Raw genomic sequence first — 23858 nt, 5'->3', positions numbered from 1 at the left:
GATGAAGGGGTGAGTACAAGGTGGTGAAAATTCTGACTTCTGGGAAGTGGTCATCACAACATTGCAAGGAAGCTGATGCTAAGATACCTAGAGAAAGTGGATTAAAGGAAAAATTAAGAGATTATGAGAAAAGGACAGTCAATAAAACATGGTTGGCAATCAGCTATTGTAACTTATAAAAGATTCTTAAGAGGCAACAGAGAAATGTACAAAATCCAGTGGTGAAAGTTTATATAAACTAAAATTTTCCAGAAAATTGCTGGCTTCCTGAAATACAAGTATTTTAACAACCATATGAAAAATGTATTAATGATAAAGAGTTTATTCAAGAGGGGATGAGGATGAAAATAATATTTTCAACAGTTTATCAAAATGGTGAAAAAGTAACTGTGCTGGGAGTAGAATATAGAACATAGCGCTGAATGAGAGAAAAAACGGTTCCAATATTAAAAATAAAGACAGGGCACCACACTCTGATGCTAAATAACATGGTCTGGAATAAAGAGTTGCTGACACCAAATTGTTCCAAAAGGATGAAGAAACCAAGCTAGGATACACTGGGCAGTGAGCTCCACAGTTAAAGACAAACTCTTAGAATTATCATCAAATTTAGTGAGTATTTAGATTTTGGTACAAATAAAAATCATACACTAATAAGGGGAAGCATATTTGAAGTGGGAGAGCGATAAATTATATGTGCAGAAAATTGTTTTAATTCACCTTCGGGATAGGAATGTCATTTATTGCTAATCCACCATCTTAAAGAAAATACGAGATAAAACGGTCCACAAAACAAATCATTTGATTCTTGATTAAGGGTTAAATAACAAGGATATTACACACACCAAGAACCAAAAATGCTGTAAATCCTCAACAGGTCAGGTAGTATCTGTGGAAAAGAGATTGGGTTCTGATAGAGGTTCATTAATCTGAAATATTAACCATGATTTTTTCTCTCCACCTGCTAAAGATTTCCAACATTTTCTGCCTTCATTTCAGATTTCCAGCAGATGTAGTTTTATTTGATTCTGGAATGCAGTGGTCTTTGTACCCAACTTTTAAAATGTACCCAAAAGGTATAAATTTCCTTGATATTCTCCAATAAAAATTTGAAAAAAAAAAAGCAGAGTTTCTAATTGTAGGACCATGGGTCTCTATGTGAGAGAAAACCAATTATCCAATTCTATGTTACAAATAAAAATTGAAAATGAAGATCCTAGTTTTGGACTTGCATTGCAACCTTACTTTGCTTTGGACAAACTCTACTGCCTGCTTAAAAGGACTTGGTTCACAAACTATCAGGTCTTGCTACTCAAAACCAACATCTGAAAAATGTGTGATTCCTTGATCTTGCCTAGTGGGCAGTAGAGCTAAGATACAGGTTAAATCCAGCATAAGAAAATATAATAAAGTAGTCATGCAAGGATTTAAAACACAAATCCAGACAAAACCATAGCTACAATTCATCTGTAACCTTTAGTAAGTGACTTATAATGCCTAGCCTTTAAATTTTATACATCCTGTCAGTACAGGCAACCCCCGTGTTATGACCAATCAGGTAGTGGAAAATCACCCAATAGAATTCATAAATCATTGCCCATAAATTTGAGATACGAAATAAAATTCACTCTGATGGAATTTATGTACATTAAAAAAACCTTTATTCAATTCTTGTTTCTTGATTCACGCAGATGATTATTGATGATTATTACAAACTGTTTTCTAGGAATGTAACCCTCCTTCATAATTTAGTATAGCAGTTAGTGCACTGCGGTTACAGCGCCAGTGAGCAGGGTTCAAATACGGCACTGTCTGGAAGGAGTTTGCATCTTCTCCCAGTGCCTGCGTGGGTTTTCCCTGGGTGCTCCAGTTTCCTCCCACCATTCCAAAACATACAGGGTTGTAGGTTAATTTGGGTGTAATTGGTCGGCACAGGTTTTCAATGGCCAGAATTGGCTTCTACTGCACTGCAAATAAATTTTAATTTAAAAAAAAGTTCAGCTCACCTGCACTAGAGAAGGCACTTGAAATCGACCACTGATTATAGCCGGTATAAAGAAGTGAATCCAAAGCAGAAGACAACTTATTCAACAAATCTCCACTTTCCTCATTGAAATCTTTTAAATTTATGTTAGTGCAAACAATTACTTCAATTCAACATTTGAAAAACTGATGTGGTGCAGGATGTACAAACCTGACATTTTCAATTGGCTCATTTGACCTTCAACTTCAAAGCTACAACTAATGATTACAGATGAAGAGAAGGTTCTCAACCAAGCATGCATCTGCTGCAATGAATGCCACCAGCAACAACATCAATGCACACATTCACCACACAAAGACACCAAAGCCTTACTTTTCTCCTTCAGCTTCTTTTGATAACTTTCCTCTGTGCAGGAAATTCACACAGGTCATGTAATACAGGTACAAGAAAGAACAGTCCATTAGTTTACAAAACTAAATGGCTAAATTTAACACTAGAAACTTGCAACTGTTTATGAATATTTATGTAAAAGTTTAAACAACCCATTTCTTTGTAAAGATTAAAACATGGTGTGCAAGGTTCAAAAATGTCAAACAATATGAGAAATCCAATGGTTCAATGGGAATGCTGATAGAATTGCCAACTGACAAGTAGGAATGGGTTATGAAGTGACATCATCTTAAAATGTTTCATTGAGAGAAATAAATGTTACCCACATCACAAGAATACATTTATAGAATATGACATCCGGGATACAATAACTTTACATTTAATATCCAAACTAATTGTTTCAGCCCTGCTTTAACAGATGAACAAAGAATAATGTTCCTTACCAGCTCCACCTTCACTTTCAGCCATTTCAGTTTTACAATTCAACTCTGATAACAGTCTCTTGATCTCAGCATCCTTCTTCTCCAATTCTTCTTTCAGTTGCACCAATTCATCCTATATGGCAATAAGGAATGTTTCAAGGAAGAACTAGATGATACAGATGATTATAAATGATTACACTTTTCATAGTTTAAGATCATTTTAGCCTTCTCCATTTTGCAACCATGCAGCACAACTTTCACCCAGGATTTAATTTATATCTGGTTATTAATTTAATTTTATATAAGGTTCTTTCTCAAATATCTTTTCCAGTTCAGTATGGCAGAATCAAGGGCCATTATGCTTGTGGGCCAAAGGTTTATGTTACAAAAATATGTCATGCTCTTTGTCTTAGAACAGCATTGTACAGGCACTCAATATGGTGCCAACTGATATAAACCAACCCTACATTAATTTCACACTTTCCTCTCTCAGAGCCCATAGCCCTACCTTTTGCTTGCATCCATGTGCCTATCCAAGAGGCTTTTAAATGTCTCCTATTGTACCAGCCTCTACCTTCACCCCCTGTAATGCATTCCAGGAATCCACTACTGTGTAAGACAAAACTCATCTCCCCTAAACTTTCCTCCACTTACCTTGAACCTATATCCTCTATTATTGTTGCCCAGGGAAAAAGATACTGGCTGTCCACCCTAAGCCCTTCATAACCCTATACACCTCTATTAAATCACCTCTCATCCATCATCTCTCCAAAGAACAAAGTCCTTGCTCCATAAATCATGTTCTCCAATCTAGGCTTCACTATCTCTAAAGCTTCTGCATAATCCCTGTAATGAGGTAACCAGAACTGAATGCAATATTCCAAGGGTGGTCTAACCAGAGTTTTATGGAGCTGCAACATTACCTCAAAGTTCTTGAACCCAGTATGGAACAAGCTGCCAGCTAAAAGGGTCATGCATATAAACTGGTGAATGTAGGCTCAATTTTGACATTAAAGAAAAATTTGGAAAGCGACATGAATGGGATGGCTATGGAAGCTATAAAAGTAGGTACAATTACAACATTCAAATGTCATTTAGACAGATATATGGATAGAAATGAACCAGATGCAAGAAAATGAGACTAGCCCAGAAAGCCAACTTGATTAAGTTGGGTTGAAGGGCCTGTTCTGTGCTGTTCACCTCCACGTACCAGTTTTTTTGGGGGGGGAGGGGAAGAAAAATCAAGGATGCCAAGTATGTTGCATCTCAGAGGAAGTCATTCAGCTGTAGAGATAATCTTTCCATGACCAGGTCAGGTTTGCCAATCCCAGTTCTTGTGGAGGACGAAAGGTTCGAGTCACAGCAACATAGAACACTGAAGGAAACCAGACAACGTATTTGGTCTGTGCTGGGTAAATGCTCATTAGGAGAGTTTCTACTTTCACCGTCCGTCAGGCGGTCACTTGCACTCCCCATCAACCTTTCCTGGACATTTCCTCCAGGTCTCGTCTCATCCCTTTACCAAATACCTCGAATTACACCCACTGATGGCAATGAAAATGGATCTTCCTGTTCACCTTTCTTCCTCAATTGAATTAGGGTATGACAATGAGGGAGCAAGTCTGCAGACACTGTGACTGTAGTTTAAAGCAAAAAAGTGCTGGAGAACTCAGCAGGTCGCACAGCATCCATAAGCAGCACAGATCTATAACCATATGTCGGGGCTGAGCCTTTCGTCAAATATCAAAATTATTGACCAAGCAATGGGCGTTGTGAAATCTTACCACACAGTCACAAAATTCATTACACACTGCTTTCTGTCTGCAAGACAATTTTAGATCTTGAGCAATGAAAACTTGAGAAATCACCAATTCTAGGGTGTTGAAATTTGATGGGATACTTTTGAGAAAGAGATCAGGCCAGCTCAATGTGAAAATTTAAATTCAACCTGAAATACCTAAAATAACTATACATAAAACCCCATTATTAGCACGATTAAGCGTAGGGATTTGTGCAGCACTTTACAGAACCAGGGACCAGGGTTTGGATCCAGCGCTGTCTGTGTGAGTTTCCTCCAGGAGCTCCGGTTTCCTCTACCATTCAAAATGTATTGGGGATTGTCGGTCAATTGGGCATTACTGAGAGTCATGGGCTCATGGACCGGTTTCCCTGCTGTATGTCCATATTTAAATTTTTTTTTAAATCCAGAATTCAAGCAACCTGCAGCCTCAAGAAACGGGCAAAAAAAATCACGATAAATAAAGACAAAAAAAATGTAGGTTTAAAATTGGCACACGTCACCATGAGTTTGCCAATCACGAAACACGCAATGTAAAGCAACCGCAAAATTCACTTATCTGGCATCTACCAATCCCTCTAGACGCTGGATTACCAGAGGGTTTACTGTACATACAAAGTAGGAGAATCCATCAAGAAATTGAGATAAATATTTTAGCCACAAATATGCTTTAAAATAGAAAAGAATTATGTACAATTTCTCAAGAGGTTGAACCTTTTCCAATACATTGCTTGCTGGGTGACATCAAAACATTTCTCAAAACTGAAACACATGCTGATAACACATGCAGGCATTCTAAACATCCTTGATTTTGTCAAATATACAGACAATGCAAGTGGTTTGAATAAAACCACAAATAAAGGTTGTTATCAAATCTGACCACATTTTATTTAGAACTTGCATTGTTTAGGGAAACTAAAACGAACATGCTGCAAAAGAACGGAGTGATACACTGCAATGTGAAGGCCACAAAGATTACATGTTACATAACCATTGTAGTCTGGTTATTTTAATCTATGATTTAGAAATACGAGATGCTTCTGTAAAACAAAATTGTGCCACAAGCAAGAAAGCAAAGGATCATGTAGAGTCAGCTTTCAGTCCAATACACCTTTTGTGTAATATTTTCCAAGACACCACATGGACACAAGCAAACAGCAAAATGGTCCAGGAAAAAGTTACCACACAGCAGTATCAATGAGTTGAAACTCATCACACCTTTATTGCCTGGGACTTTTGTTCCGTTCGCTGCTTCTCGTACTGCATCTGCCCAACTTTGATTTTCAGGCTAGAGAGTTTAGCCATTAATGACTAGTAGAGATGAAAGAATACAAAAATAGAGAGCTAGAGGCTGATAGAGGCAAGTTTGTATAGCTCAGGTGCTCTTCCAGAAACAGCTTACCACTATGTAGAGCAGCAGCTTTTTAAACACAAGTTTAAGTCAACTCATCTTCCCAGCATCAGAGTTTGCCCAAACTCTTTTATGCAACTTGCTTTAGCTGACAAGTTCATTGGGATGTAACAAGATGGCTATGATTACACAGTGACCAGTCGTTTCAAAGGGGTAACCGCATTCAATTCTTACAAAAGTGCAATTTGCAGTCAACACCTCTTACCTGGGCTGATATACAGAGAACTGGGGAAAGGAACTTTGGAATGTCAGTGTTGCTCACTGCTAAAGATAATGGCACAGATATACCCTGCTTAACGAATACTCACTTGACGCAAATTTGCTTTTACGAAGAAACCTGTGTTCATTATCCAAAAGAAATTTGAATGGGTTTTCGCTTTACACCATTTCAACTTACGAAGGGTTTCATAGGAACGCTCTACTTTCATAAAGCAGGGTATACCTGTACTTGGTGACAACAGGTGGCATCACACCCTAAGCTATCAGAGAGCAAAACCAAATTCAAAGCATAATGTGACTGAATAAAGCAAATAATTCCTCCTCTATAAACAAAAGGGGAACATCTCATCACCATAACTCTTAATTCACAAGCGGTGTCAAGAATACAGTGATTCCACATTAATTCCATATCCTACCAAGTAATATGATCTTGTTGTTAAAAAACATTCCATTTCAGGGCACATCACTGTTATAACATTGCAACTAAGAACAACTCTTAAGATGAACTAATTATATAATGAGAGAGTGATAAAGTTCAGCAGATCTTCACCCAATGCATGGAATGGTCACGTAATTTGGACATTAACTGAATTGAATACTAAAACAATCTCCTAATTTGCTCAATACAATCATAATACGGAGTATATCACAATTTTATCGATACAACTTAAGGCCACATTCAAAAAGAAAATGACACCTTTACACAAGGGTGAAAATAATGTGCATCAGGTATACAATATCTACTTCCAAGAACAACTTGTGAAGAAACTATGCATTACTTATGTTAATTCATTTCTCAACTTTATTTAGAGAATGCAAAAGGCTCTTGTAAATTAATTCAAATTGTTGTGGCAAGATATTGCTGAATAAAAGGTTTTAGATAAAGGATCTTTGAGCTAACATTTGTAACTCTTCTATCCACAGATGTAATTAAGTGGCTAGTTGGCAAATTGGATTCTTACCTTGGTTGTTTTAAGTTTTTTTTCAAAATGAACTCTTTCATTTTCCATGTCAACCACCTTTATCCTTAGATCATTAACCTCTTTATACAAGCCCTAAAAAAAAAATTCAATTTCAGTGCACGATTAAACTGATTTAGTAGTCTGAATGAAGCACACAAAATGTGACAGTATTCAAAAAGGCCATTAAAGTAAGCTCTGAACTCTGCCCATGTAGAAAATTGACTCTAATTAAAAACCACCTCAAATTATATTCAATCAAATGCTACCCGACTCTCAGTTAACTTAAAAATAGCATCAAAGTTTCATCATGCAAATGAAACAAAAATAATAGGTCTTGGATACATTACCTGAGCAAAGTAGAATCAACTACAGGTAGACCCCGACTTACGATGGGGTTCAGTTCCGGGACTCTCATCGTAAGTTGAAACATTACCACACTCTACTGTTTTAAATTTTTTTTATTTAAACGCTGAAAACCTTTATTCAAAAGTCATTTACACTGTAAAAAATGACTGCAATGTACACAGCTGAAGCACACTAGGCTAGAAGAATATTTGAAGCATTGCACTAAAATTAATTGTTGGATGGTGAGTATGAATGGGATGCGTGGGCGGCCTGGGCATTATGAGCTTGGATGTGCAGGTGGCCTGGGGAGAACTTCACTGCGTCACATATCACAAGTGTGGGGAAACGTCAGAACTCGAAATCAGAAGTACAGATTCTGACCATCGTAAGTCAGGGTCTATCTGTAATGGCAAGTTGAAACAAAGGAAAGTTCACAATTTGTTAATGAGATTATACAAACTGCACCAATATGCAGATTTCCTACCGCCATGCAACGCATCAAATTGGAAGCAGTGGACCCAGCTAGATACTGCCATAAAATGTCAAGTTATAGCCCAAATTACTGAAAAATCAAAGCAAGCACACGTTTTTAAAAATGTAAATCCTCATTCCCCACATTGTAACAAAGGTAAGCATGAACACCACAGCAATTAGGGGAATTTATCAGATTAACCACTGGCATGTTAGCAACTCATTCTTTGAGCTGCCACATTCAACTGAATGCCAAACATATTGTTCACCTTTGCAATGAATAATCCTAGGATAAACAGCTTGGTAAAGTCAGTGTGCCATCAATCATTTCAAAATACTTGACCAAAGGAAATCAGGCAGAGTGCCCAATATATACTGACGTATTCCTTTCAATCCATCAGAGAATGCGAGCAGGTATACCAACAAGATCGAATCATGATGTGGATGTTTATTACTGCTTCAACAAGCCCCCTTTGTATGGTTTATTCACATGCAGGGCAGCCTCGTTAATATATTTTCATTCTGAGCAGCCAAGCTCACTTTACATCGACGAGTTTTTATTTTACACCCTCATGCCTTATGCCTTCACTGGCTCCTCGCCTCATTTTGCAAGGTTCATCATTGTGTTGTCCATGTTTTCTGCTTCTTTTCAGCTTCCAACCCTACTGGTCTTTTCAGGCTTACCATTCACTTGTACTATTTTCATTGATGAGGATTTATTTTATTTAAATGGAATGATTCTAATCCACCTACTTTGACTCAATGGCTCTCTCAAATTATGGCATATTTAAGTTTAGAGAAAGTTAGGAGTTGTATATTTGATACTTCTGTTAAATTTGAAGAGACTTGGTGACCTTCTATAAATTATTTCCACATGACTTAATAGAATTATTTTCCCTTCTGGACGATATTTAATTTTATTTCTTTTCTCTTTGTTGAAGACCAGATGATCAATTTTTATTAATAAATTCTTAGGATAGGCTACCCAGTCGTTTTCTTTCTTAGATTAAGTGGGGTTTATATAATAATGGTTTTCTCTTTTGAAGATTTTAGTTTATTGCGCTGTAATGCAATATGCTATACAAGATGATGTCATCTTGTGGTTTTTTTTGTCTTTTTGATGATGACCCATTCTCCTTGTGTATTGTTTACCTAGATAATAAAAAGATTGAAAATGGAAAGGGATTGATGAGGTTTGCAAAAGAACTCTATTGGATAAAGAAGGGGCTAGCAGAGAGAAAGAAAAGCAGAAAATTTTAGCAAAGGACAAATGTGAAAGAAAACTGGAGTGAGGCTGCTCCTTTTGCTTTTTTCATCATATTCCAAACACTGATTGCAGACTATTCACAAGATCCAGTTAAATCCAGAAAATCAAAGCAACTCCTAAACACCAAAAATACAAATTCGAGTCCACAAATACTGATTACAGACTATTCACAAGATCCTGTTAAATCCAGAAAATCAAAGCAACTCCTAAACACCAAAAATACAAATTCGAGTCCACAAATACTGATTACAGACTATTCACAAGATCCAGTTAAATCCAGAAAATCAAAGCAACTCCTAAACACCAAAAATACAAATTCGAGTCCACAAATACTGATTACACACTATTCACAAGATCCAGTTAAATCCAGAAAATCAAAGCAACTCCTAAACACCAAAAATACAAATTTGAGTCCACAAATACTGATTGAAGACTATTCACAAGATCCTGTTAAATCCAGAAAATCAAAGCAACTCCTAAACACCAAAAATACAAATTCGAGTCCACAAATACTGATTACAGACTATTCACAAGATCCTGTTAAATCCAGAAAATCAAAGCAGCTCCTAAACACCAAAAATACAAATTCGAGTCCACAAATACCGATTACAGACTATTCACAAGATCCTGTTAAATCCAGAAAATCAAAGCAGCTCCTAAACACCAAAAATACAAATTTGAGTCCACAAATACTGATTGAAGACTATTCACAAGATCCTGTTAAATCCAGAAAATCAAAGCAACTCCTAAACACCAAAAATACAAATTTGAGTCCACAAATACTGATTGCAGACTATTCACAAGATCCTGTTAAATCCAGAAAATCAAAGCAGCTCCTAAACACCAAAAATACAAATTTGAGTCCACAAATACTGATTACAGACTATTCACAAGATCCTGTTAAATCCAGAAAATCAAAGCAGCTCCTAAACACCAAAAATACAAATTCGAGTCCACAAATACTGATTACAGACTATTCACAAGATCCTGTTAAATCCAGAAAATCAAAGCAGCTCCTAAACACCAAAAATACAAATTTGAGTCCACAAATACTGATTACAGACTATTCACAAGATCCTGTTAAATCCAGAAAATTAAAGCAGCTCCTAATCACCAAAAATACAAATTTGAGTCCACAAATACTGATTGAAGACTATTCACAAGATCCTGTTAAATCCAGAAAATCAAAGCAGCTCCTAAACACCAAAAATACAAATTCGAGTCCACAAATACTGATTACAGACTATTCACAAGATCCTGTTAAATCCAGAAAATCAAAGCAGCTCCTAAACACCAAAAATACAAATTCGAGTCCACAAATACTGATTACAGACTATTCACAAGATCCTGTTAAATCCAGAAAATCAAAGCAGCTCCTAAACACCAAAAATACAAATTTGAGTCCACAAATACTGATTGCAGACTATTCACAAGATCCTGTTAAATCCAGAAAATTAAAGCAGCTCCTAAACACCAAAAATACAAATTTGAGTCCACAAATACTGATTGCAGACTATTCACAAGATCCTGTTAAATCCAGAAAATCAAAGTAACTCCTAAACACCAAAAATACAAATTCAAGTCCACAAATACTGATTGAAGACTATTCACAAGATCCTGTTAAATCCAGAAAATCAAAGCAACTCCTAAACACCAAAAATACAAATTCGAGTCCACAAATACTGATTACAGACTATTCACAAGATCCTGTTAAATCCAGAAAATCAAAGCAACTCCTAAACACCAAAAATACAAATTCGAGTCCACAAATTCTATTAAATCAAGGTGACTCTCTAAAGTTACCTGGAACCAAACAAGGATCACGAACCTGCAACAAGTCATTTAGTCCCTTGGTTAAATTCAATCACGGGCATCTTTAAAAAGAACAGACAGCTGATGTTTCAGAAATATGAATGAGATGGCTTCAGGCACTTGCAACCTAGTGACAAAGTAAGGGAGATAACCATTTGAAACAAAAAAGTGACAGGAGTTGGTCAGGATATTTAAATGGAATGAAGGAAAATGGGGTGGGGGGAGTTATGTTGGGAGGCATAGATTTCAATCTCACTAGCATGGGGAGAGGGGTAGGGTGCAGACAAGAGAGAGGAATATAATTTTTTAAGGAACATTCCCTCATGGAGCAGTCCCTTATTGTTTAGATAGAATACAATGCAGGCATTTATAATTCAGAAACAAATAGTCTGAGTTCCTAGCCCTGTTGAGTGTTTACAATATTTAACTTGGGCATCATTTCTGGTGCAGACATGTGGGCCGATGACCTGTTCCCATATTCAGTATTGTTCTGTGTGTTCTATATGTTCAGCATCTGCAGTATTTACACAGTGAATTACATGTCCTGTGAAGGAAAAGTTTGTTGAGCCAGGAAGACCTTTCCAATTTTTAATGTTTCTTACTAATCTCATCATTAACAAGCAGTTAAGATATTACTTGGACTTCTACAGGGCCTTAAAGGCAGCAATAGAAGGACCAGAGTACTGTTGTACATTTAAATCATCCCCATAATAAATCAGCTTTCAATCAAAGAGGAAATGTCATGCATGGAAACACTGCATTTCTGTCGTGCAGTCACCTCTTGATCCCAAAACAGGGACCTCTTTTCCTGGAATAATGCTAGTTCCACTTCCACTTTTTCCATCTGCTGCCTCAGCTCTGTTATTAGGTTAATCAAGGACTGTCGATCACAAGGGAAATTGAAAAGGAGAAGGAAGCTCAGAATAGAACATGTCGTGGAAAGAAAAGCATGGACAGGATAAAAAAAATCACAGCATCTCACACTCGACACCAAGCAGAAAGAGCAACTTTATCAATTGCTTTAGAGTCTTCAAAACAAATTTGGGGTGTTTAAATTGATATTTTGATTCACCTTAATTCTAGAATTTCACCAAAAGGCAGAGAGCAAGGTGATCTGTAAATATCAGGCAAGGTGATCTGTGAATATCAGGCAAGGTGATCTGTGAATATCAGGCAAGGTGATCTGTAAATATCAGGCAAGGTGATCTGTAAATATCAGGCAAGGTGATCTGTAAATATCAGGCAAGGTGATCTGTGAATATCAGGCAAGGTGATCTGTGAATATCAGGCAAGGTGATCTGTGAATATCAGGCAAGGTGATCTGTGAATATCAGGCAAGGTGATCTGTGAATATCAGGCAAGGTGATCTGTGAATATCAGGCAAGGTGATCTGTGAATATCAGGCAAGGTGATCTGTGAATATCAGGCAAGGTGATCTGTGAATATCAGGCAAGGTGATCTGTGAATATCAGGCAAGGTGATCTGTGAATATCAGGCAAGGTGATCTGTGAATATCAGGCAAGGTGATCTGTGAATATCAGGCAAGGTGATCTGTGAATATCAGGCAAGGTGATCTGTGAATATCAGGCAAGGTGATCTGTGAATATCAGGCAAGGTGATCTGTGAATATCAGGCAAGGTGATCTGTGAATATCAGGCAAGGTGATCTGTGAATATCAGGCAAGGTGATCTGTGAATATCAGGCAAGGTGATCTGTGAATATCAGGCAAGGTGATCTGTGAATATCAGGCAAGGTGATCTGTGAATATCAGGCAAGGTGATCTGTGAATATCAGGCAAGGTGATCTGTGAATATCAGGCAAGGTGATCTGTGAATATCAGGCAAGGTGATCTGTGAATATCAGGCAAGGTGATCTGTGAATATCAGGCAAGGTGATCTGTGAATATCAGGCAAGGTGATCTGTGAATATCAGGCAAGGTGATCTGTGAATATCAGGCAAGGTGATCTGTGAATATCAGGCAAGGTGATCTGTGAATATCAGGCAAGGTGATCTGTGAATATCAGGCAAGGTGATCTGTGAATATCAGGCAAGGTGATCTGTGAATATCAGGCAAGGTGATCTGTGAATATCAGGCAAGGTGATCTGTGAATATCAGGCAAGGTGATCTGTGAATATCAGGCAAGGTGATCTGTGAATATCAGGCAAGGTGATCTGTGAATATCAGGCAAGGTGATCTGTGAATATCAGGCAAGGTGATCTGTGAATATCAGGCAAGGTGATCTGTGAATATCAGGCAAGGTGATCTGTGAATATCAGGCAAGGTGATCTGTGAATATCAGGCAAGGTGATCTGTGAATATCAGGCAAGGTGATCTGTGAATATCAGGCAAGGTGATCTGTGAATATCAGGCAAGGTGATCTGTGAATATCAGGCAAGGTGATCTGTGAATATCAGGCAAGGTGATCTGTGAATATCAGGCAAGGTGATCTGTGAATATCAGGCAAGGTGATCTGTGAATATCAGGCAAGGTGATCTGTGAATATCAGGCAAGGTGATCTGTGAATATCAGGCAAGGTGATCTGTGAATATCAGGCAAGGTGATCTGTGAATATCAGGCAAGGTGATCTGTGAATATCAGGCAAGGTGATCTGTGAATATCAGGCAAGGTGATCTGTGAATATCAGGCAAGGTGATCTGTGAATATCAGGCAAGGTGATCTGTGAATATCAGGCAAGGTGATCTGTGAATATCAGGCAAGGTGATCTGTGAATATCAGGCAAGGTGATCTGTGAATATCAGGCAAGGTGATCTGTGAATATCAGGCAAGGTGATCTGTGAATATCAGGCAAGGTGATCTGTGAATATCAGGCAAGGTGATCTGTGAATATCAGGCAAGGTGATCTGTGAATATCAGGCAAGGTGATCTGTGAATATCAGGCAAGGTGATCTGTGAATATCAGGCAAGGTGATCTGTGAATATCAGGCAAGGTGATCTGTGAATATCAGGCAAGGTGATCTGTGAATATCAGGCAAGGTGATCTGTGAATATCAGGCAAGGTGATCTGTGAATATCAGGCAAGGTGATCTGTGAATATCAGGCAAGGTGATCTGTGAATATCAGGCAAGGTGATCTGTGAATATCAGGCAAGGTGATCTGTGAATATCAGGCAAGGTGATCTGTGAATATCAGGCAAGGTGATCTGTGAATATCAGGCAAGGTGATCTGTGAATATCAGGCAAGGTGATCTGTGAATATCAGGCAAGGTGATCTGTGAATATCAGGCAAGGTGATCTGTGAATATCAGGCAAGGTGATCTGTGAATATCAGGCAAGGTGATCTGTGAATATCAGGCAAGGTGATCTGTGAATATCAGGCAAGGTGATCTGTGAATATCAGGCAAGGTGATCTGTGAATATCAGGCAAGGTGATCTGTGAATATCAGGCAAGGTGATCTGTGAATATCAGGCAAGGTGATCTGTGAATATCAGGCAAGGTGATCTGTAAATATCAGGCAAGTGCTTCAATTTACTCAGCAACATTTGAGGTAGGGATCAGGCTAATTCTCCCAATTCAAGAATCACCAGTCCTCTATGATTGAATCAATAAATACTTACTACATCACCCAATATATTGTGCTCACTTAATAGAACAACCCAAAGCCTAATCTCTCTTCCAATCTCTCATAATCTGTTGCTGTGTAGGCCCATGGCTCTTTTAATGCTTCACTGCAATGAAGGTTTCTGCCTCCACCTTTCAGGCAGCAAGATCTACACGCCCACTACTCTCTGAAGTCTTTTCCTCCAATCCTTCAACCAAATACTTTCAATCTATGCCGTATTAGTCCTGACTCCTGTGCTTAGGGGAAGCAGGTCCCTTCTATTTTACCTTCACCTCTCAAACAAGATCTTCCCGTTCCAAAGAAACCTGCTCTAGCATTTCCAATCTTTCTTCATTTTTTTTCTTAGAACACCTTGTGAAGTCCTCAGATGTACACTTACCAAAGTAATAATACCCTTGAGATTCGAGGCTGGGATTGTTTGCAAACTACAGTCCAACTAGAATGGAAAATAGCTTCATATTAATCCTACTTATATATTCAATGCTTTAGGCACAAAAAAAATGAAACCATTGCATATTCCTTTTCAACCTGCATGGGTTGAAGGGCCTGCTTCCAAACAATTTGCCTATCAGAAGGCCTGTAATGTAACTGCCTAGCCTGGCCTAGCCATCCTCTAAGTTTAAACAATGGTATTACCTCTAATACCACACCCAATACCAGGGAGAAATAAAAAGTTACCCAGAGCCTCAGCAATTTTCTTCCTTTTAACAGCTTAGTATGCCTTTTATTTCAGACTGATGATTTCCCTACTTTTTTAAAGATTCTAATACCCCTAATACTTCCTCCTGACTATGTTTATCCCATCAAAATTTTTCCACATTCTTTCTCTATAATGACAAAGTATTAATTAAGAACTACTATGTTAAATCTTACATATCTGGAGTCATTATTTGGAATGAATCTTACACAAATCTGCTGAAAATAAACTACAATTCTGTTTCAAAGCAGGAATTAAATGGTGCAATTTGGAATCAGTTCAGGATCACTTGAGTCCCAAAAGCATGACCAAATACCTAGGCAGTATTGCTAAGCCCATTATTTTGTGAGATCAAGCAGAACCCATGATATGGCTTGCAATTTGATGTGGGAACCTAAGCTAGAATCTGCTCATTTCCCAAACCATGTCTGTAACTAAATACTGTGCAAAAAAGAAAGTCCTAGGCAATGTACTTTAGGTAAATACAAATTGCTGAAACAGAAGACTGGATTCTAGAACAGATAAAACAAAACCTGGAAAAGGACACTGCTTATGCCAAACAAGATTATCAAAAAGAGGAAAGAAATTTTAATACAGCAGGCATTTATTGAATAAATTGGAACTATTCTGAAGGAGACTAAGATAATAAATGATTGTCCCACCTCAGTATCTTTATATCTTTCCTCATTTTCCAACCTGTCCTTTTCCATTGTATTCAGCTTTATTTTTAGATTTGACACTTCAGCCATAAGATCCAGTTTCTGAGTCTCCAGTGCTGTTCTGCTTAGGAGCTCCTGAAACAAAGGATATCTTTGAACATATGCCACGCAGGTTGATAGACTTGTAAAGAAGGCTTATGGTATGCTGGGTTTCATTAGTCGGGGGGGGTGGGGGGGATATTGAGTTCGAGCGGTGAGCTAAAGTTGCAGCTCAATAAAACTCTAGTTAGACCACACTTGGAATATTGTGATCAATTTTAGTCACCTCACTACTGGAAGAAAGTGGAAGCTATGGAGATCTACACGATCGCAGATGACATTGACCAGGATGTTGTCTGGATTAGAAAACAGAAGGGATAAAACCATGGGAGCTGATTCAAATACTTTAAAAGGGATAAATTTTCTGGGGAGAATTGGCAAATTATCCTGCTTCAAAGGGTCAAGACAAGCAGGATAACTTAAATGGCCTTTTCTGCGTTGTACCTTTGTATAATTCAATTTTTCAATTCCCAACACAAATTTTTTTTTTAAATGTTCTAACAAAATGGGGGAGGCATTTTGTAGGTCATGCAGTAGCTGTGAATGGAAAGGAATGCTTCCATAAAAGATTGGAGCAGATTTGGACTAATTTAGCCCATCAAGTCTGCTCAGCCATTCTTCCTTTCAATGCCATTTTCCTGCCCTTTGAGACCTTTACTAATCAATCTTGATTTTAAATCTACTGAGTAACATGGCTTCCACATCTATCTGCAGCCAAAATCTTCATAGATTTGCCACCCTCTGGCTGAGGAAATTTCTCCTCAAGTTTTGGGTCAAGACATTCCTCTTCCTCCAGAGATGCCTCGTGACCTGCCGAGTTCCACCAGCATTTTGTTATTTTGCTCTAGATTCCAAGATATCCAATCTTATTTGTCTCCATTTTTTAAATGGTGTTACTACATTCAAATCAACACAAACCTCAAAGGTTCTTTCTCCTTCAACTACTACACATACCTGTTGCAACATCTCCTCTGTGCCATTCAGTTTCTCCCGATGCTCATCTAGACAACACTCCAGGTCTCGAATTTTCTCCCCCTGAGCCTCCACCTGGTCTGTTAGAACACTCACCTATGAAACACAAAGTAAAACTTCCAGTACGGCAACAAATATCACCACCTCCAAAAAGAGGTTACCTGGTGCAGCCATCTGCGTGTTCATCACTGCAGTTAGAAATTTTAAGCATACCTCAAATACCAAATCTGACCCTGCTCACTGATTGAACAACTTCACAGTTCTGCTGGCAGACTTCCGAAGCAGGCCCTATCATGCCCAAATCAGAGAAAGAGCAACAAATTTTTCTGCTCAAGTTCCAAAAGGAAGGTTTTTCTTTCAGAATCAATTACAGGATCTGTAAGACCTAAAGGATTTTGCAGTGTACTGGAATACACTGACAGCGAGCCAGCACTTCCTTAGAGAATCACCAGCCAGCTGAAGTTGAGGTCAGTTCCTACTGTCTGTGGCCTCTTTGCAACACCTCATTGAATGGCACAACTATTAGTAATGAGAGCCGTAATAATCTAGTGCAGGCTGGGTGCCAGTGCAGTGGTGAGGGAGATTGGATCTGCCCAACCTGTCCCATGTTATAATGGCTGGCCACTGAACACAGTGATATCTTAAATACTCCATGTGCAGTTTTGCTAAGTTTCATTTGCATTTTGTTATTTTTTCCCCCCCACTGTGCACATGTTAAAACTCTCATCACTCTTCCATCCATTCATAGGTGGCCATGATTCTTGGTTTCAAACTGAAGAAGAGTCCTTGAACTGAAGCACAAGTTAAAGAAGGTTTGTTTTACACACATAATTTTGCACTAAACATAATCTTCAGGTACTTTTGAGACTTGAGAAAAGCAATTTCACCCAAAGCGCAGTTGTGGAAAACACAAATCCTTGCATTTTACAAGTTGCCAGAGTACAAGAGTGCCAAAAACTTGAAGCCAACAGATTGAAACATACAGAATCAGATTAGGTTCAGGAGATAAAAAAAGAAAATGCTGGAAAGACTCAGGCAGCATCTTGGAAAGAGAAACACTTATGCTTCAGTTCAAGGACTCTTTTTCAGTTTGAAACCAAGAATCATAGCCACCTATGAATGGATGGAAGAGTGACGAGAGTTTTAACACGTGCACAGTGGGGAAAGAAATAACAAAATGCAAATGAAAATTAGCAAATTATCTTCAGGTCTTTATCACAAGACAAAGGAACAGAAGCAGGCCAGTCAGCCTATCGAGTCTGCTCTACAACTCCACCCTGAGCTAAACTGTTCTCACATCTAGTTCCAAATTCCAGCTTTTTCCCCATATCTCTTGATACCCTAATTAGATACCTGTCAATCTCCTCAAACTCCCCCAATGATCCGGCATCCACAGCTGTATGTGGCAACGAATTCCACAAATCCACGACCCTCTGGCTAAAGAAATTTCTCATCTCTGTTTTAAATGGGTCCCTTCTAATTCTAAGACTGGGCCTTCTTGTCCTGGATTTACCCACAAGGGGAAAACGGGTTATTCATGTCTACTCTGTCTAATCCTTTCAGCATTCGAATTGTTTCAGAAATCCTCTCTCATTCTATTCTCCAACGAATACAGTCCAAGAGCCGCTAAACGTTCCTCATATGTTAGCTCTTGCATTCCAGGAATCATCCTGGTAAATTTTCTCTGTACTCTCTCCAATATTATTACATCCCTTCTAAGATGGGGGGCCCAAAAACGGCACACAGTTACTCCAAATGAGCTCTCACCAGTGCCCCATAGAGTCTCAACAACACCTCTTTACACATGCACTATTGCCCGTTAAATGAATCCCAATATAGCATTCGGTTTCTTTACTGCTGATCCAACCTGGTGGTTAATCTTTAGGTTATCATACACGAGGACCCCCAAGTCCTTTTGCACTTCCGAATTTTGAATTTTCTCTCCATCCCAATAGTGTTTATTTCCTCTTCCGAAATGTCCAACTGTACATTTCTCACCATTGTATCTCATCTGCTATTGGCTTCTCTGCCAGGCTGTCCAAATGTCTCTGCAACCTTTTGGTTTCTTCAACACTTCCTACCCCACCACCTATCTTGGTATCATCTGCAAACTTCGTCACAAAACCATTCAATTCATAATCTAAATCATCAATGCATATTGTAAAAAGAAGTTGCCCCAACACCAACCCCTGCAGAACACCACTAGTAACTGGCAACCAACCAGAACAGGACCCTTTTATTCCCACCCTTTGCTTTCTGCCTACCAGCCAATGCTCCACCTAATCTAATCTATTTCCAATAATTCCATGGGCTCTCATCTTATTAAGCAGTCTCTTATGCGGCACCTTATCGAAGGCCTTTTGAAAATCCAAATACACAACATTCTTGTCCATCCTACTTGAGATTCCCTCAAAAAATTCCAATAGGTTGGTCAGGCAGGATCTACCGTTCATGAAACCATGCTGGCTTGAACCTATCGAGTCAAGCACCTCGAGGTATTTCATTACCTCGTCCTTGAGGATTGACTCCAATAACCTTCCACTTCCAACATCAGAATAATAGGCCTGTAGTTTCCTTATATCAGCCTCTCTCCTTTCTTAAACAGTGGATCTACATTTGTGACCTTCCAATCCTCCAGAACCATACCAGAGCCTACTGATTTCTGGAAAAATCAATTCCAATGTCTCCACAATCTCCAAAGCCACCTCCTTCAGAACCCGTGGGTGCACCCCATCCAGTCCAAGAGACTTACCTATCTTTAGTCCATTCATCTTATTAAGCACCATCTCTCTAGTAATCTTGTCTGTACTTAATTCTATTCCCAGAGATCTCCATCAGGTATACTCCTATTGTGTTCCTCAGTTAGTTCCTCTGCCACCTCTGTTACCCATTTTAATTTCTCCAGCATCATTTTCAATCAGTCCTACATCTACCCATGTCTCCCTTTTACTCTTCATATATTTAAAAATCCATTTGTGTTATTTGCCAACTTCCTTTCATAATTCATTTTTTCTTTCCCAATGACTTTGTCTCTTTCTGCAAGTTTTTTTTAAAAAGTTTCCCAGTCCTGTTTCTCCACTATTTTTTTCTTCCTTGTATCCCCTCCCATCTGCTTTTATTTTAGCCTAAACCTCTCTTGTTAGCCACATTTGTGTCATTTTTCCATTCATAATTTTCTTTTTTCTTAGAATATATCTATCCCACACTTTCCTTATTTCTTGGAGAAATATCCTCCAGTTCTGCTCTGCCGTCCCTCCTCTGAGCTTACTTTTCCAGTCAACTTGGGGCAGTTCCTCTCTCGTACCACTGTAATTTCCTTTATTCCACTGACACCCCTGATATCAGCTTCTCTTTTTCAGATTTGAACCTGAACTCAATCAGGTTATGATCATTATTCCCTTAGGGTTCCATCACCTTTAATTTCTCCATCACCTCAGGTTCATTACACATCACCCAACCCAAAACCGCTGATCCCCTGGTAGGCTTATCAACAAGATGTTCCAAATGCGATCCTGTAGGCAAGCTACAAACTTTATTTGGTAATGGTAGCAGTTTTTAAAAACGCATTGCATTTTCCACATTAAAGCCACAGCTCCTGGGTTGACATCAGCCAATTCCTCATCCTGAAATGCCTCTATGTTCTGGATCAGCATTCCACCAGTTATTGTGCAATTAAAAATCATTTGAATTGTGTTGTACAGATTAGTTAAGAAATATTAGCTTGCAAACTTCAGTTCTTAAAGTATTTACATTTTGCTTACTTGTAAAAGCAGAGATTCTTTTTCACCTTCTAACTTCACCAGCCTATCTTGACGTGCATCACCAGCGACAGAGATATGGCCATTTGTCTGTTGAAAACAAGATTAAAGAGCCATTATGTTTGCACATTTCAGTTGTATGCCATCAGAAATATTTACCACTCATTATGCGCAAGGCTTTTACTGTAGAATGACTGCTCAAACAAACAGCAGCAGAAATGTGTGTTCAACTGTAACGACTGTCTGACCCAGAGTTCCTCCAGCAGTTTTCTTTCTTCGATTAAGACCGAGCCCGTGTCTGCATAGAGAGGTTACAAGTTCAAGAAGAAATTCTGCCAAACAAAATCTCACCTGGCTGAACATCTTTTAACCACACGTTGAACAAGTGACTTATAATCAGCAAAGAGGCAGTACCCTGGACAAGAAAGGTTTTTAGAGGACATGAGAAAAAGAGGTGGTCTTTATAACACATCTCTCAAAGTTCAGTCAAGGAGCATGATGTAACTCCACTTTCTCCCACTGGTCTCAGTACAAGGATGGGAAAGTCATTATTGCATTAAAAACAACCAGCACAAACAAATACGAGATAGGAAATGTGGACGTACGATGCTGTGTTACTCACCATGTGACTCTGTAGCCATTCAGCAAGAAGTTCTGCAGTGGAGTCTGGTATCTGACAGCGCAGTCCATCCTTCTCCTCATTCTCCATCAGTTCCAGCAGCCCTCGAAGGTCTTCCACTAGGTGCAATACTCGGAGGCCACCTATATATGGGGAGTTGGGTGACTGGCAGTCAAACAGCCCATTTGAGTAGTCCAAGGTCTTTGATCCTAGGGAAAGACAATTAGAAAAACTTAACGATGTCAGAAACATGAGCAATGATCACTTTGAACATCAGGGGCTTGCAACTTGCATGGAACATAAAACAGGGGACAATAGAGCACAGGAACAAGTCCTTCAGCCCGCACATGTGCAGAACGGCACATCGAAATCAAATTGAAAATCGGCTGCATGTGATATACACGTCATGAATATGAAGGCGATGGAGGGTGAGTACCTCGAAGTTTCTTAAACCCTACTATTGTATGCTTCCATCACCACACCTGGCAACCCATTCCAGACACCTTCACTAAATCATTTTCCCTGCATATCTCTCTCCGTCTCATCTTAAACTCATGTCCTCTAATGTGACTCTTTACCCCCCCCCACCCATCAATGCGTCTCATGATCATATACTCCTCTATCAGATCTCCCCCCTCAGTCTCCTACACGCCAGAGAAAACAACTCAAGTTTGTCCATTCTCTTCCCATAACTCTACCCTGCAAGGCTCTTCTGTACCCTTTTCAAAGCTTCCACGTTCTTCTTGTAATGGGGGTAACCAGAACTGCATACACTATTGTATCACTCATCTGTATGTGTTTTACGCCTGGTTGCGTGTCTCGCAGAGGACTGGACAACACTGTTTCATCCGGATGTACTTGTACAATCGGATGATAAATGAACTTATTCCAATAACAGTCTCACAGTTTTATAGAGGTGCATCATGACCCCCTTACTTTTACACTCAATGCTTTGTCCAAAAAAGCTGAGCATACACCTTCTTTACCACCCTACCGATCATCTTTTTAAATTAATTTCTTACACAGATAAAGCATGTTAACATCTTTGAAAACAAGCTAATGATGGGCTTCCACATATCAGGCTATAATAACACAAGAAATTGCCTCGTGTTACAAATGATGCAGTTAGAAAAAGCTACTACAACTAGTATCTGCACGAATAAAACCATATCATCAGCATGAGGACACAAAGTGCAGCAATTTTGTGATGAATCGAGCTACTCTATGACATAATGTTTGGAATAAAGACATTTTTCTTCCACTATTTTCTTCTGCATTCCACAGTTTTAAATTTGTGATCAAACAATTCACATGGATATTAAAGTGCACACTCCAGATTTTAATTCAAGGTTATTTGTATGCATTTTGGTTTGACCACATAGAAATTACAGCACTTTTTAAATACATAGTCCCCCATTTCAGGGCACCATAAAGTTTGGGACATTTGGCTTTACAGGTGTTTGTGAGTACTCAGGAATGTTTAATTGCTTCATCGGTGCAGGTATAAGAGAGCTAGGTCTGCTAAGCTTTTGATCACCTTTGGAATTGGTTGTTGCCATTTTTCAGCACGAGGACTAGAGTTGTGCCAATGCAAGTCAAAGCGGTCATTATGAGGCTGAATAACAACTTAGGATGATCAAAATCAATAGGTTGGATCATTAAGAAGAAAGAGCATACTGCTGAACTCAGTAATCTTAAAGGGACTGGTATTCCAAGGAAGATCGCCACTACTGATAACAGAAGAATTCTCATCATTAGTAAAGAAAAATCCACAAACCCCTGTCCCAGAGATCAGAAACACTCTTCAGAAAGCACGTGTGGATTTGTCAATGACGACTGTCTGCAGAAGATTTCATTAAAAGAAATACAGAGGCTACATTGCAAGTTGCAAACCACTAGTTGGCCACAGAGAGGACGGCCAGATTACAGTTTGCCAGGAAGTGTTTAAAAGAGCCTGCAGAATTCTGGGAAAGATGAGACCAAGATTAACATGGATCAGGGTGATGGCAAGAGCAAAGTATATAACAAGTATACGGTTTTAAATACTGTTGTTGGTGGGGGGGGGGGGGGCGGGCGGGGGGAAGCCTACCAGGGACAAGACGAGGTGGTCATGTCTCTGGCATAGAGGCCGGCCCTCTGGCTCAGAAGGGGGAAGAAAAGGAAATCAATGGTGATTGGGGACTTGTTGGTTAGACAAGTGGAAAGGTGGTGCTGTGATCGAGATCGAGGCTCCTGGATGGTATGTGGCCTCCCAGGTGCCAGGGACGTCTCTGATTGAGTTCATAGCATTCTGGAGGGGGAAGACAAGCAGCCAGATTCGTGGTCCACGTGGGGACCAATGACATAGATTGGAGTAGTGATGAGATCCTGAAGAGTTAGGAAAGAAGTTAAA

At 39.0% G+C, this 23858-nt stretch overlaps 1 protein-coding gene across 21 annotated transcripts in view; it reads right to left on the bottom strand.

Moving 5' to 3' along the window:
- ppfibp1b (PPFIA binding protein 1b) overlaps window positions 1-23858 on the bottom strand; it is a 132906-nt gene that overhangs the window by 48810 nt on the left and 60238 nt on the right. For 11 of the 21 annotated variants that reach the window (XR_011346833.1, XR_011346834.1, XR_011346832.1 and 8 more), the window contains 8 exons: window positions 21470-21675; window positions 20851-20937; window positions 17072-17185; window positions 16022-16153; window positions 7187-7279; window positions 5813-5905; window positions 2818-2929; window positions 2357-2389 (listed from right to left, as the gene is read on the bottom strand). Coding sequence is in view for 9 of the 21 variants with exons in the window: in XM_069904475.1 (XP_069760576.1) it covers window positions 2357-2389; window positions 2818-2929; window positions 5813-5905; window positions 7187-7279; window positions 16022-16153; window positions 17072-17185; window positions 20851-20937; window positions 21470-21675 (870 nt within the window). In the remaining 12 variants the exon portion in view is untranslated. The remainder of the gene's footprint in view (window positions 1-2356; window positions 2390-2817; window positions 2930-5812; window positions 5906-7186; window positions 7280-16021; window positions 16154-17071; window positions 17186-20850; window positions 20938-21469; window positions 21676-23858) is intronic. The other 10 variants (XR_011346839.1, XM_069904482.1, XM_069904481.1 and 7 more) reach the window with 6 other exon arrangements.

This window comes from Narcine bancroftii, chromosome 11 (assembly GCF_036971445.1).
Source record: "Narcine bancroftii isolate sNarBan1 chromosome 11, sNarBan1.hap1, whole genome shotgun sequence".
Lineage (NCBI taxonomy): Eukaryota > Metazoa > Chordata > Chondrichthyes > Torpediniformes > Narcinidae > Narcine > Narcine bancroftii.
The sequence above is the reverse complement of the archived record's forward strand: the minus strand, read 5'-3'. Positions and strand labels throughout refer to the sequence as shown.